At 39.7% G+C, this 13,877-nt stretch overlaps 1 protein-coding gene across 1 annotated transcript; it reads left to right on the top strand.

Moving 5' to 3' along the window:
- The first annotated feature begins 2,255 nt into the window (after positions 1–2,255).
- mrpl3 (mitochondrial ribosomal protein L3) lies at positions 2,256–12,091 on the top strand. The gene is made up of 10 exons (XM_042506616.1): positions 2,256–2,456; positions 3,909–4,090; positions 4,182–4,273; positions 5,204–5,302; positions 8,201–8,300; positions 9,298–9,358; positions 9,571–9,682; positions 10,137–10,214; positions 10,349–10,426; positions 11,814–12,091. Exons 1-10 carry the CDS (start codon positions 2,383–2,385, stop codon positions 11,961–11,963), a joined length of 1,026 nt encoding a protein of 341 aa, XP_042362550.1. The 5' UTR covers positions 2,256–2,382; the 3' UTR covers positions 11,964–12,091.
- The last annotated feature ends 1,786 nt before the right edge of the window (positions 12,092–13,877 follow it).

Below are 13,877 nucleotides of genomic sequence, written 5' to 3'. Positions count from 1 at the left end.
GATGGGAATTTCCTCCTTTTTGGGGACGAAAACTGTGCCATTTTATATCATATCACGGTTTTTGGATAAGGGCAGGTCATCCCCCCCAGTACAGAAGAAGAAGAGGACTTTTATTTTGACAAATTAAAGATATTTACATCATGAATTTATGCAGAAAATTAAGTGTTTGACATTTAACATGTTCTGATGGAGGACCCCCAACCCCTGTGTTACTAGGCCCTTGGATTAGGATTTGAAATAGGGCTTGAGATGTAAAAAATATGGCCAGTGTAAGGTTAAATCTCCAAGGAATTCATGTAAAACAATGTAATTTCCTCCCATTAATGTACTAAATGTGCAATGAACAGCATGCACATACCTGTGCTACAAGACTCCTTAATTCAAAATTTACAAAAAAATAATGTCAAAACAGAACAAACAGAACACTGACAATACTAAGATAATATCCTTCCAAATGTGTCTCACTTTCTGCATCTTCCTATTAAGTTTACTACAAACTCTGGACACATGGTACCAACGCACCAGAGACCAGTTCCACTGATTATCACAACACAAATGACAAACTCTGGCTACCTAAGCTGTGAGAAGAACAGCGAAAATGGTGTATTTGGGGTTTGACCAGCCCCTATTTGCCACAACCCAGCTCATCGAGTGGAAAAAAAAGGGAGACGCACAGGAAAAAATTTACCAATGAAATTATTTGACTAAATGTTCTCCAAACAAACAAACTGCACAAACAGGTAAGAGAAATCTGTAGAGTCAGTAGTGTCAGGAATGGGTGAGTGAAAATGTGCTGTAGGGGTGTTGTGCTGCAAAAACGAAGGAAGCAAAGGTGTGGTGAGGAGGTCTGCCAGCCGAAGACTGACTGCTGCTGCTTTTATGTGCACAGGGCACACTGGGCCCAGGTGTGTCCGTCCTATGACACTGACTGGGCTCATCAAGTCTGCTGCCCGGGAAAGAGACAACAATCAGCAGCAGCAGAGGAACCTAGCAAATGAGCTGTCACACCACGTCATTGAGTGACTAAACTAGAAATTTTGTGTGTGTGTGTGTGTGTGTGTGTGTGTGTGTGTGTTCAGACACACAGTGTGGATATATAATCTTGAATAACAGATAAAGCAGGTGGCAGCCTGTTGATTTCTTTTTTTTTCTTCCAACTTGTAAGCTTCTGTTTCTCAGTTTGCCACTGAGCTTGCAAACTATTTGTATATGCAGACATCCACTGAGGTTAGATATCACACACCTCTGTCGCTCTGTCTCTCTCATGAACAGCCCCCTGAGCCGACAGTGTTATTTTTGTGTGTGGCAGTTTTAAATATTATGCTAGTTTATGACACCTTCATCCACAACATCTCTCTTTCCCATTCTCTTCGTCTCCCACACAGACATCATTAAAATGCAAGAATACATTATCTTCTGAATCTCTATATAGTTAATTAAAGTGAACCAAAGTTGGGCTGTCCTGAGAGTACACTCCATACGTGCCTCAGTCTCTGACGGTCAGATCAGTATTCAACACACAGTGTCCCTGATATCTGTTTCAGAGACCACCCACATCAGAAGAGAGTCATAAAAAGTTATATAAAGGCTAGGAGGAGCCACTAATAATTCACAGAAATCATACTCTAACTTCTATACTGTTCTCCTCTGGTATAGTATAAGTTCTAACATTTTTTTTAAAGCTGTATCTTTTATGTTCAAATGGTTTAACAGTTGTTTGTTTTTTTTTTCTTTTTTTGGTTACACAGCAGTATATTGTTATAACTACGGAAACTATCAGAAAGGAGCCCCAAATCAATAGACTTATTTTACATGATATTTCAAGACTTGAAATTTGTTTACCATTGTTGTTGTTATTATTATTATTATTATTATTATTATTATCAGTTAATAATTGTTTTTAGAAATTCAAAATATTAACTTGTCCAGAACAACTGGCATCTGTTGATGAAGATCGTGTAATATGACGGACCATTAAAAACTACTACTCAAACCTAAAGGTGAAATTGTTATGTCAATTGCTGATTCCAAGGTCAAGAATGAACTTTGAAATTCAACATTTAGTATCGTTTTTGTTTTGCATTAAGCCGTCAACAGCATTAGGGTCTATACAAACAAATAAACATTATAGTTTAATCTCTTTTTGGAAATCAAATAGCTTCGAAAATTAAGAAAATGTACAACGTATAGTAGGAACCTTTTCATGACACTGCGCAGCGGAACTGTTATTATCACGTACCGGAAGTAGCCAGGGTGACATTAAGGACAGAAGGCATGGTTGATGTGTTGTGGCCATAACAGATCCATGGTTGTGGTTCTCCATGCACCTTTAGACTGTGTAGTTTTCATATTTATGCGTAAGTCTATAAATTAAAGAGCGCAATGGCGGCGTGGAGCGGTCGTTTTCTTCTTCAGCGGGGAAATCGACTCATTTGTCTCCGAGCAGCGGCTGAAAGGTAGCTAATGCTAACTGGCTAGGTTTCCTATGTAGGATAAATTAAGGAAACTGCGGTATATAGCTTTGCTAAACAACGCGGTTTTGGTTAAAATAACTACACAGTTTTGCAGTTTAATTTTGTCCTTTGCTCTCTTTGAGATGGGCCTTTAATTCGCTAATTTACACACGCCAGTGTTATCATTTTCTCATCGGAAAGTAACGCTAACGGTTGCTTGAATCTGCTGCAGAGTGACTTATAAATAATGTTAACTCAGCTTATAACTTAGCTGCAAAAAACATTTTCTGCGCTTTCTCCAAATCTGTGTTTTTCAGTTGTTGGTGACAAGTTATCCTGGATGTTGTGTAGTATTTCATTGCATTCAAACATTTTTGTAGATTACCGGTTCTACATGTGAAATACTTCATGTTAATTTGTACTCTGTTATAAAGGACAAAACTGATGAACCACTCCACAGTCCACGTCTACAGTAACAAATGAGTAATGTGATGATAGCCATCTGCAAGCAGACGTGGGCAGACTTAAATATGACAAAGTTCATCGAGGTTTATTCCTGTGTAACTTTTTTAATTCTGTCTTTGGCTCGTCATTAAGCAGTGCCATTTATGCACATAAGATGCACAAACTGTCCGTGTGAATGTGTGACTTAATGGTTACTCATCAGCAAGGACACTACAGTGACTTAACTGACTTTATAAACTACAGCGGCAGAGCAGTATTAAGTCTGAAGCAGCAAGGCACTTCCAGTGTAGGTTTTTTAGTAAATGCATACATTGTTAATGGTGATCCTTGGTAAATAAAAAGGAGCAATTTTATTATTAGTTATTTAACTACAGGTAAATGTGAAAACATCTCAAGTCAGCTTGTTGCTTGATACAGCCTGGTACCATTGTAGACTCAATATGTTTGAGTTTGGGGCTGTTTGTCAGACAAAGAAAAGGCTTCTGAAGTTCTCATCTTGTACTCTGGGAAATTGCGATGGGCATATCTAATTATTTTCTGACATTTCATTGACTCAAATGTATTATTATAATTAATAATTGATTAATTATTCTACATATATTTAAGAAAATGTAGTTATAAAATAGGGCAAAATAATTGCTTGTTGCAGCCCTAAAATAAATTAGTATATACTGCATATACTCATACCACTGACACGGCCATTATTAGCAAACCTTAAAGAAATCAGCATGTTATTATTAATATTATTATTAATAACATATTTCTACATGTTTTATTTTTTTCAATTTTTAGTGGTGATATTGAATGAAAATATGCAAAATTCAGCAAAATTAATTTTTTTTGTGCCTGTAACGTGATAGATTTTTTTTTTTTTTATGTGCAGAGTTGTACACAGATTCTGTGTGAGCCTGATTATTAGTCTAGTTCTGGGCATAAATGATGGACTTCCAAGTAGATAATGATTCCTCATTCCCTATGTTTTTCTTGCAGTCCTGCCCATGTGGTGGGTTGTTTTAGGACAGTAAAAACCACCACGTGGTTTGAGGAGCACCTCACAAAAGATAATCAGGAATACATGAGGAAGAACATGGCAGAAGAATACAGGAGACAAACAGATGAAAAGCTCAACCCGCTCAAAGATGAGCCCTGGCAGCGTCATGAGTGGACAGAGGGTAAGTTTCATGATTAGTGAGAGTTGCTTACATCATGACTCCTCCTGTGGGTTCGCATTTTAACCGTCTTTTCATCTATCTCTCCTCCCAGGTAGTCGAAGAGTTGGGTTGGTAGCAGTCAAATTGGGTATGGCTCCTATCTGGACAAAAACAGGAGAAAGACTTGTAGCAACCATGTTGCAGGTAGCACACAGACACACAAAGACACCTGTTACCATTTCTGTAGTGCCTTAGCTTTGCATCAAAACAGCTGCGCATATTCTACAGGAATGATGACGAGCGTTTGTCATCCATAATGAAATGACCAGCAGGTCAGAAAAGCAGTTAGATAAATTGGATTGTTCTGTCGAGTGTCGGGGGAACAATAGCAAATATTGAACACCTTGAAATCTCACCTGCAGGCTTTGATCATACAAGGTGCAAAGAGGAGATATTCACTGACAGGTTTATTCAGATCACGCTTTAATTTCATCGACTAATCTGTCAGCGAGGCAAATTGATGGCAAACCACTGATGTGTGTTCACTCTGCTCTATATTGATAACGACATACTGTAGTGGGTAGCATAACAAACTCTTATTGCAATTTCATTAAAATGTCAACGGCAATAGTCAGACATTTTTTCTTAATTTGTCATCACCTCTACTTTATATCAGACTCAAGGCCATACAGAAGGTTCTACTCCCATCTGCTGATTCACTTTTTTCACATTTAGTCATTTGTTTCTTTTCAGAGGATATAGGAACAGTTTGTGCTAGATGAAAAGTAGAACATTTAAATTTACTCTGAGGGTGAAGTACTCCCACCACCTTGGCACATGTTCTTTCTGAAGTGAAAGTAATAGTGCGTCACAATGCGGTACAGAGCACAGGCTTGATTTTTGCTTTATTTTCCTCTGCTTTTCTTGTCGTCTGATTTTCTTAGATAGTCACGTCTTTTGTGTTAGCCAGTGGCCCCATTATTAAACTGTTTTACACCAGGGAGTTTCATCTAATTGTGCACATCTTTTATGTTGGTCATGTAGGTGGTTATATAGGTCAGGAGGAAACAAGCACAGTGAAAACTGCAATCAGGCTATGACTTTTGTTAATCTAGCCTCTGTTCTTGATTCCAGGTGCAAGACTGCCATGTAATAAAGCACCTGTCCAAGGAGGAATTTAACGGACACACTGCTGCCCTTGTGGTTGGAGGGAAAAACGTATCACCATTCTATGTAAGAAATGGCTGCTAAAATCAAAAATATGTCTGATGTTTTTATCTTAGTTGTGAAATTGTGTGTGTTGGCAGAAAGACACAGTAGGCAGGTGTTTTCAGTGAAAAAGCCACTGTGCTCCAACTGATCTGCACCAAACAGTAGATAGATACTGTTAAACACCAGCTGGTGTATAAAGTGGAGCATTTATCTGCTGAAGAGACAGATATTTCCCTCAGGAGACCAAATGGTGTCAAAAATAGTCATCGCAGGTTAAAAATGAAAATTTAGCAAAACAAAGATATCATTTGGTTTTTTTAAAAGTAATAACCCTGTTAGAATGATCATGGAAAACTGAAGTACCCCTTCTTTGTTACACCATAAGAGGCCCAAGCAAACATGAAAAAACCCGAAAAAAACACACCTGGATGCTAGTTTTGATATATTAGTCTGGTGGAGTGGGATATATGTTATACATCTATATTCACCTAAAGTTTGCCAGTGTTAGCCATCATTAGGCTACTGGTCGTACCAGACAAAGCGAGGCTGTAGCAGCAAAATCCCTGAGCACTGAACTCAGCTGTGGTATGTTATTGCCTCTGAATTCAACTTTTTATTCAAGGGTGGGGATTTGTCATTTTTCTAAAAAGTTACACCATCTCACCCAAAGCAAAAATAAAAGTTTTTAAAATGAGTTGGAAAAGCTTCTTTGTATACATGACATTTTTATGATGAAATATTATCATTAAAAACAACATTTTGTGTGTGTTTAGTAATGGGGCAACAGTACTGATAATCAGCAGCTCTGCCAGCACAAAAATCTAATTATTGTGTGCTTATTTATTTTCTTCCCCTAATAGTTTGAGAAATTAGTAACATTACTCAACTTTTAGTCTCAGAAAATTTAAGAAAATTAGAAATGTTGGCCTTTGACCCAAGAAGCTTGTCATCGTCAGACCAATCAGCCGATTGGCGTAATGTAGGTATAGTTGCAGCTGCCGGAGTAGCTACGTGACCCTCCTATCATCTGTCCACAATAAGCCTTCTTTGCTCATTGGTACAGAAGTGGAAGCAAGTTAGCATTTAGAATCTTTAAAGTCTAAGGTTAAAAGAGAAGTGGTTAAAGTTAGGGTGGGGAGAAGTTTTTAGGTTACATCCCTACTTAAAAGGTGACTCTTATCTTCGTGTGTAATGAATTAAGTAAATTAATAAGTGGATCATTAGTACTATTTATTCACTACACGAGACAGAGACAGTAGCAGAGTTCAAATCACAGTCACGTATGTGGGTTTGTCTTATGAACGGGTCGTTTGAAGGGGGCATGTCATGTAGGCTTCAAACAGAGTATGGCTGCAGCTGTACGTCAGTATTTATTCAGTTCTTTGAACTTTGATCAAGTTTGAGGCAGAGCGGTGACAACTCTTTCACATCACGATTTTGACTTCACAAAAACTAGTGTGCCTTTTTGATTAAAAAAAAAAATCTTAACTCGTTGCAGCGTTCAGTTCATGCTGAATTTTAACGTTTGAGAATATCACATCTAATGGAGCTGCAACATATGGTCCATTAATTGTTAAATTGTAAAAACGATCAAAGTTAAGTTATTCTGCAACTATTTTGATAATCAATAAATCATTTCAGTGATTTGTAAAGCAAAAATGTCAAAAAATGCTGGTTTCAGCTTTTTAATGTGAGAATTTGCTGCTTTTCTTTGTCATTTATGATACTAAATGAAGAGTGTGGAGTTTTGAATGGAGGAAATTGAAGGAAATTAAATCTGTCACTTTGGGTTTTGGAAACTGTGATTAGCATTTTTAACAATTCCTTGACACTTTATACATTAAACAGTTAATCGCATAATCGTGAAGATAATCAACTGATTAGTCGATAATTTAAATGATGATTAGTTGCAGTCCTAATATGTAATCATGCCAGTCACTTTGCTCTCAACACCAGCAGAGCCGCCGGTGCCAAATACTTTATCACACTACAACGTCCATTTTTGCTCATTTTAGTTCTGGCTACATTTCATAATCATGCGGAAAAAAAATCTAATCAGTGTGACAGCTTTATGGAAGCATAACTGAATTTTGTCATTTCCCTGTAGCATTGAGCTCATATCAGGCCTCCCAGTTTTAGGACCTTTTATGAATACAGATCTGTAGCCAGGAAATTATACCCAACCATCAGTGAGTATATTTCATCTTAGATGTTGAAATAAACGGCATTTCATCGCTGCTACGTCCCACTTACAGTGAGAAGCACATTTGAAATGTGTCTTTCATGCTCGTAATGAACTCCCATCACCGCCTCAGACTGCATCTCTGACCTCTATAACCTGAGGTGACAGCAACACTGGCTCTTCAGTTTATTCTGTGAGCTTTAACGTGCTTCTCAAGAGACAGTTTGAGATTTTTTTTCCAAGGAGATCGCCTCTTGGTATGTATGAGGAGGATTTTTTCCTTTTTAATATGTTACATCCATCTTTTAAGGTTAAAAAAGATAAACAAGGATGAATAAATCAAAGTGTAATTTATTCATTGATGGATGCTTGATGGGCCGGTGTGGAATGTGAAGTTGTTTCGGATCCATCTCACACAGCCACATCACTCTCCAGTCAGGCAGAGTTTGTTGGAGTGAGAAGCTTTGGCAGGCTGATTTTCACCCTTCTGTTGAAAGGGAGAGAGAGTTTAGAGTGACTGGAGGGGCTGAGATGAGAGCGAGCCGAGTGAAAGCAAATGTCAGAGATGCTCACTGCCAAGTGTGCGTGCGTACGCCCGTGTGTGTGTTTTGGCTCCCGTACAGTCATAACAGGCCCATGGTTAATTTTAAAATGCCAAAGTCCAACTGCTTTTACCACTTTATTTCCTTTCCCTCCATCCTCACAATTATCTCTCTTTCCATCATTCTGCCTGACAGAGGTCTGAAGAGGAAATGGAGATGTTCAGGAATGCAGGGGTACCTCCAAAACAGAAACTCACCACCTTTAAAGTCTCGGACAACGCCCTCATAAAGCCAGGTACACATATGCATTAGCTTATAATAAAAGGGAACTGTTTATGTCTTATTTTCTATTATATATATATAATGTTACAATGCCCGATGTTCATATTAAATGTGGCAAAAGTTTCAAAAAATGACATGTAAACGTAATCCCTGTAAGCAAAACCCACAGCCCTCAGTCCATTCTAAATAGTCTGTTTCCGAAGTTAATTTCTACTTAAGTTGACATTAGCTCATGAGCATTTTGGAGAAGTTTTCCCTGTAGGCTTTTTCCAAAAAAAGCTTTTTCTGTTTGAAATCTATTCGTTTTAACCCAAACTATGGCTTTTTTCCTAACCTTACCCAGGAAATCCGTTGTTGGTAGAAAATCCCTCCATAAAAACTTCTCCCAACTTTCCTTATATGGTCATCTGATCCAGGCACACTACTGCAAGTGTTTACATAACTTGGCCTGCACTGCCACATGTAACTACATACTGAATAAAACATGCAGTTTTGGTTACTGATGCGGTTGTTAATTTCTCCCCGATTTCAGATCATATTTTGGAAAATTTTGGTTCTGATGTTCTCAGTAGCGATTTTTCCCGCTACAAAGTGCCACTGGTTGTAATGATAGTGCAGTGATGCCAAGATACTGAATACCTGAAAACACTGACCAATCAGAGCAGACTGGGCTTTTTCAGGAGGTGGTCTCAAAGAGACAGGCAATAAAATTATTCATTTCAGACAGAGGGTGCATACACTTGTTACAGCATGAACACTGCGGAAAATAAGTTTTTTGTTGTTTTTTTTAAATATTAAAGTATGTAAACGTGAACTCAAAATAGATAAGCATAATTTTTACTGTATGGCGCTGGTACACCCCAATTTCTCAGTTTTGAGATCAATAAAGTATATCTATCTATCTATCTATCTATCTAATAGGTCCTCTAAAAATATATATAAATTTACTGTATTTTCCACGCTACACAATTGATATTATTAATTTAGATTTTTGTTTGTTGTGTGATCAGGCACTCCTCTGTATGCAGCACATTTCCGTCCAGGCCAGTATGTGGACGTCACAGCCAAATCGTAAGTTCTGCTCTGCCAGCTTTCCCTTTTCGCTGGCACTTCCTCTTGGCTCTCCATGTTTTAGCTCCAGCATCGCATTCTAACGACAGATCAGTTTTTGACTTTACAAGAAAGTCCAAACCTTTCTTGTTAGGCTGTTTTCCTCTAAGGCAACAAGTCAGTATGCTTGAAAATATCTGAATGAATTTGGCACATTTTGTTTGTGTGTGTAGCATCGGTAAGGGGTTTCAAGGCGTAATGAAGCGATGGGGGTTCAAAGGTCAGCCAGCCAGCCACGGCCAAACCAAAACTCATCGCAGACCAGGGTCTCTTGGACCTGGAGGGGTAAGACACACACACACACGCACGCACGCACGCACGCACGCACGCACGCACGCACGCACACACACACACACACACACACACACACACACACACACACAGCATAAGATGCTCGTGTATGTCTGAGTGTGTGTGTGTGTGTGTGTGTGTGTGTGTGTGTGTGTGTGTGTGTGTCTGTCTTACCCCTCCAGGTCCAAGAGACCCTGGTCTGCGATGAGTTTTGGTTTGGCCGTGGCTGGCTGGCTGACCTTTGAACCCCCATCGCTTCATTACGCCTTGAAACCCCTTACCGATGCCACACACACACACACACACACACACACACACACACACACACACACACACACACACACACACACACACACAGCATAAGATGCTCATGCATGCCAAACATGAACAGTTGGCTTCCCATAATCCAGTAATGTGAGCGTGTGTGTCTTTTATCATCTGCGTCTAGGATCCAGCCAAAGTCTGGAAAGGGAAAAAGATGCCGGGCATGTTGGGAAACATCTACGTCACAGCTTACGGACTGAAGGTACAGACACTCAAGACAACACGTACAGTTGTGGTTTTGATCTTGTTCGTCCTTGACTGCAATTTCAGTTCAATACTGTTTCATCTGCCTCCTCTCTCTCTCTCTCTCTCTCTCTCTCTCTCTCTCTCTCTCAGGTATGGAGGGTCAATACCAAGTACAACGTGCTGTACGTTAACGGCTCTGTCCCCGGCCACAAAAACTGCTTGTTGAAGGTAAAAATAATCATACGCACACACTCAAAGTGAAAAGTAAAGTCGAAGGTCAACCTCAGCGTGCTTAGTGTTCTGACAGGGATGAGTTTGACCTTGCACCTGTAAAAACGCCATCACACCTTGAAGACAGTGCGATCCATCTTCATTGACACGGTGCTGGATCAGCAGTGTGTGTGTGTATGCATGTGTGTGTGTGTTTGTGTGTTTTTCTGAGAGAATGGGAGCGCGCAGCTTAATGATGTTAGTAATATCCAGAGCATCCATCTCCATACTCAGCATGTTGCGTTTGCCTTGTGTGTATGCGTGCGGACACACACACAGACTATTATTTGTTTTGCAGACAAGCGATAATGAATACAAATGTGCATTGCATTTCACCCTGCTCAGCTATCTCGCTCGTGCACGCGCGCGCGCACACACACACACACACACACACACACACACACACACACACACACACACACACACACAAACACACACCTGGATCCACTTATGTCACCCTTAAGGGCACACATGCAGGTTAATAATGTTTGCTTATTGCCGTTTGTTTTTATTATTGTGTGCAGCCCTATTGTCCCTATGTAAATGAGGAACAGCTATGTTTTATTGATTAACTAACGGCTGCAATTAACCATATATTTTCAAATTTAATTTATTTTTAAGATTAAAAGATAAGCCAAAATGTTTTCTGCTTCTGAAAGATGGCATGACAGAAAAAGTTTGAGAACTGCTAATTAGATTTGAAAAATGTGAGAATAGAAAAAATAGTGTTAAATGCTCGTAACACATTTTTCAGTCCCCAAGGTGACATTTCTAAAGTGCTTGTTTTGTTTTTAGCAACAGTCCAAAACCCAAAGATATTTTATCAGAATTAAATAAAAGACAGAAGCAATAATTGGAGATGGAAAATACAGGCTTTTTTTTTTTTTTTAGCAATAATGATTTTCAAAGTTTTTAGCAACTAGACACGTTTTGTGTCATTTAATTGATAAGTGATTAATAACAAGAGTGTCCTTACAGTAGGGCTGGGCAGTATATCGATATTACATGGATATCGTGATGTGAGACTAGATATTGTCTTCGATTTTGTAAATATAATTAATTAAAAGTAATATAGTAAGCTTTGTCTCTTCCTGGTTTCACACGCTGTATTACAATAAAATGATGTAATTTCCTAGCTCTTATAAATCCACAGTACTAATGATTATTTAGCAAAAATCTCATTGTGTAAATAATTTGTGAAAGCACCAATTGTTAACTCTACTATATCACTGCAATATCAGTATCGAGGCATTTGGTCAAAAACATTGTGATATTTGATTTCTTTCCAAATCACCCTACCTCACTGTCATTACAAAGAAAGCATGTGTGTTTTTGTGTGTTTCAGATAAGAGATACTGTGCTGCCAACCAGGAAGTCCACTCTGCTCAACCCTCCTTTCCCAACCTATTTCACTGAAGAGGAGGGCGACCTGGATGAAGACCTGTACGACGATAACTTGTTCATTCACACAGACCCATCATTATCACTGACCTAACCTGACCCCACACACACACACACACACACACACACACACACACACACACACACGTGTAATGTTTTCATCTAAACCCACACACTATGTCTGGATCCTGTAATAAAGACCAATTCCTTTGAATGCCTTCAGCCTCACTAGTTTTCTTTGTGTTTGAGATGCAACAGCACCGAGCTTGTCTGTTTGATCCAAACAGTTATTACGGCCCCTTTCCCCCGAAACCATGGTAACTGTAGGAGTGATGATGTCACTAGAGGATCCCCAAGCAGAGAGAGGAGGGAAATAAAGACAGTGAAACAAAACAAGAGAGAGGCAGATGTGGTGGAGAAATGTGCAATATCTATGCAGGACGCAGGATAAGGGAAGAGAGGGAGGGTGATGAGGAAGAGGAGGAGGAGGAGGGGAGCTGGATACAATGAGTTGCACAAAGCAGAGTGAAAGAGTGAGGGGAATGCAGACAGGAGGGAAAGGGCCTGTGGAGGAATGAATGGGGAGAAGGCATGGAAGCAAATACAAAGGAGCAGAAACAGGGAGGGAGCCGGTGAAGGTGTGCAGGGTGACTTACCGGGGAGAAAAGGAGAGGCAAGGATGGAGGCTCACAAAGGTTGACATTTGTGCATAAGAGGATAAATGAGGATATTAATGTTGCAGCAGAAACCGCTGGGCGCTTAAGTCTGTGTGTTTGTGTTCAGCAGTATTTAAATGAGAAAACCTCAAGCTGGTGTGCTGACAGATTTCCTTCTGCACCGTACGGGAGCCCTCCTCGCCTGTTTGGGCAATACATAATCAAATTCAAATCATGTCCTGTAAAGTGTTGGACTCTTGCTCAGTGTAAATTTATCCTCAGAGGCCTGCATGTGATTCTGCTCTCCCTGTTGGGCTTTGCGCTATATCTGACATGTAATTGACAGAAGCAAAAACAAAGCTTTTGTTTGAAATCCAAGTGGTAGCGATGCCCTGCAACAGCTGCAGATACACGCTGCATTGATGCCTACTCCCTAATTGAAACGACACAAGCAACAGACTCAGAAAGGCGTAGCATGTAGTTGGTTGTCATTTAGATAAAAAGATGCAAGGTGGTGATTTAGTTAGTGGCAAACAACGTCCTGCTCCATATAACATGCCACAGCTTGCAGGTCCATAAGGCAGCAGCAGGTTCTTTGAAATGGTAATGATATCGTTTGAAAGTCCTGCTCTGTGGAGCCTGCACATCATCAGGCTCTTGTGGGGGTGGACGAGAGGAGAGCAGAGGAAAGAGGGAAGGGTTGGGTGAGGAGGGGTGGGGGTGGGGGGTGGGTGGGGTAGTTGCTGCCTGTTAAAGCAGCAGAGCAGAAAGAGAAGACGATGAACTCCAGCCTGGTGTGTTTGTGTTTGTGTTAGGATGTGGTAAAAGACCAGCCGGTGAGTCAGTTTTTAGTGTGCTACTCCACCCAAATTCTTACACTAGATGTCAAAGGGGTCTATTGACGTGACTCATTGTCTGGAGACAACACTAGAAAAAGTGTTTTATTTTGACAGTGACCTTTTCCCACAATATAATTACATTTTGATTTTATCTATTTTTTTTTGCTGGTGACTGTTGTAGAATCGCAAAATTACGCTTGAGAGTGAGGTTGACCGTCATTGTTGGCACGACCGTGATAACACAAGACCGAGGTGCTCTCGTGTAATATTGCTTAATTATTCACATTTGACAGTATATTTACTATAAGTAACTTAACACACCTATGAAAGGACAAAATGTCCCTATAGTGTGACATTTTAATGATCAGCATTCAGAGATATTCAAGACTTGCAGTTGACTTGCAACTTGCTTATGAAGATGTTTGTCATACCTTGGGCTTGATTCCAGACTTGCTTCAATGAGACTTGGGCATCGGCTTGACCCAAAGCAGCTAAAAAAAGCAAAGAAAAAAA

Source organism: Plectropomus leopardus, chromosome 18 (assembly GCF_008729295.1).
Source record: "Plectropomus leopardus isolate mb chromosome 18, YSFRI_Pleo_2.0, whole genome shotgun sequence".
Lineage (NCBI taxonomy): Eukaryota > Metazoa > Chordata > Actinopteri > Perciformes > Serranidae > Plectropomus > Plectropomus leopardus.
The sequence above is the reverse complement of the archived record's forward strand: the minus strand, read 5'-3'. Positions and strand labels throughout refer to the sequence as shown.

What these genes read in the sequence shown, in the direction of transcription:
- mrpl3 (XM_042506616.1), top strand. Translation starts at nt 2,383, where the DNA reads ATGGCGGCGTGGAGCGGTCGTTTTCTTCTTCAGCGGGGAAATCGACTC. An exon ending in TCACAGCTTACGGACTGAAG is followed by an intron (nt 10,215 to 10,348) that starts GTACAGACACTC and finishes TCTCTCTCTCAG; the next exon opens with GTATGGAGGGTCAATACCAA. An exon ending in ACAAAAACTGCTTGTTGAAG is followed by an intron (nt 10,427 to 11,813) that starts GTAAAAATAATC and finishes TGTGTGTTTCAG; the next exon opens with ATAAGAGATACTGTGCTGCC.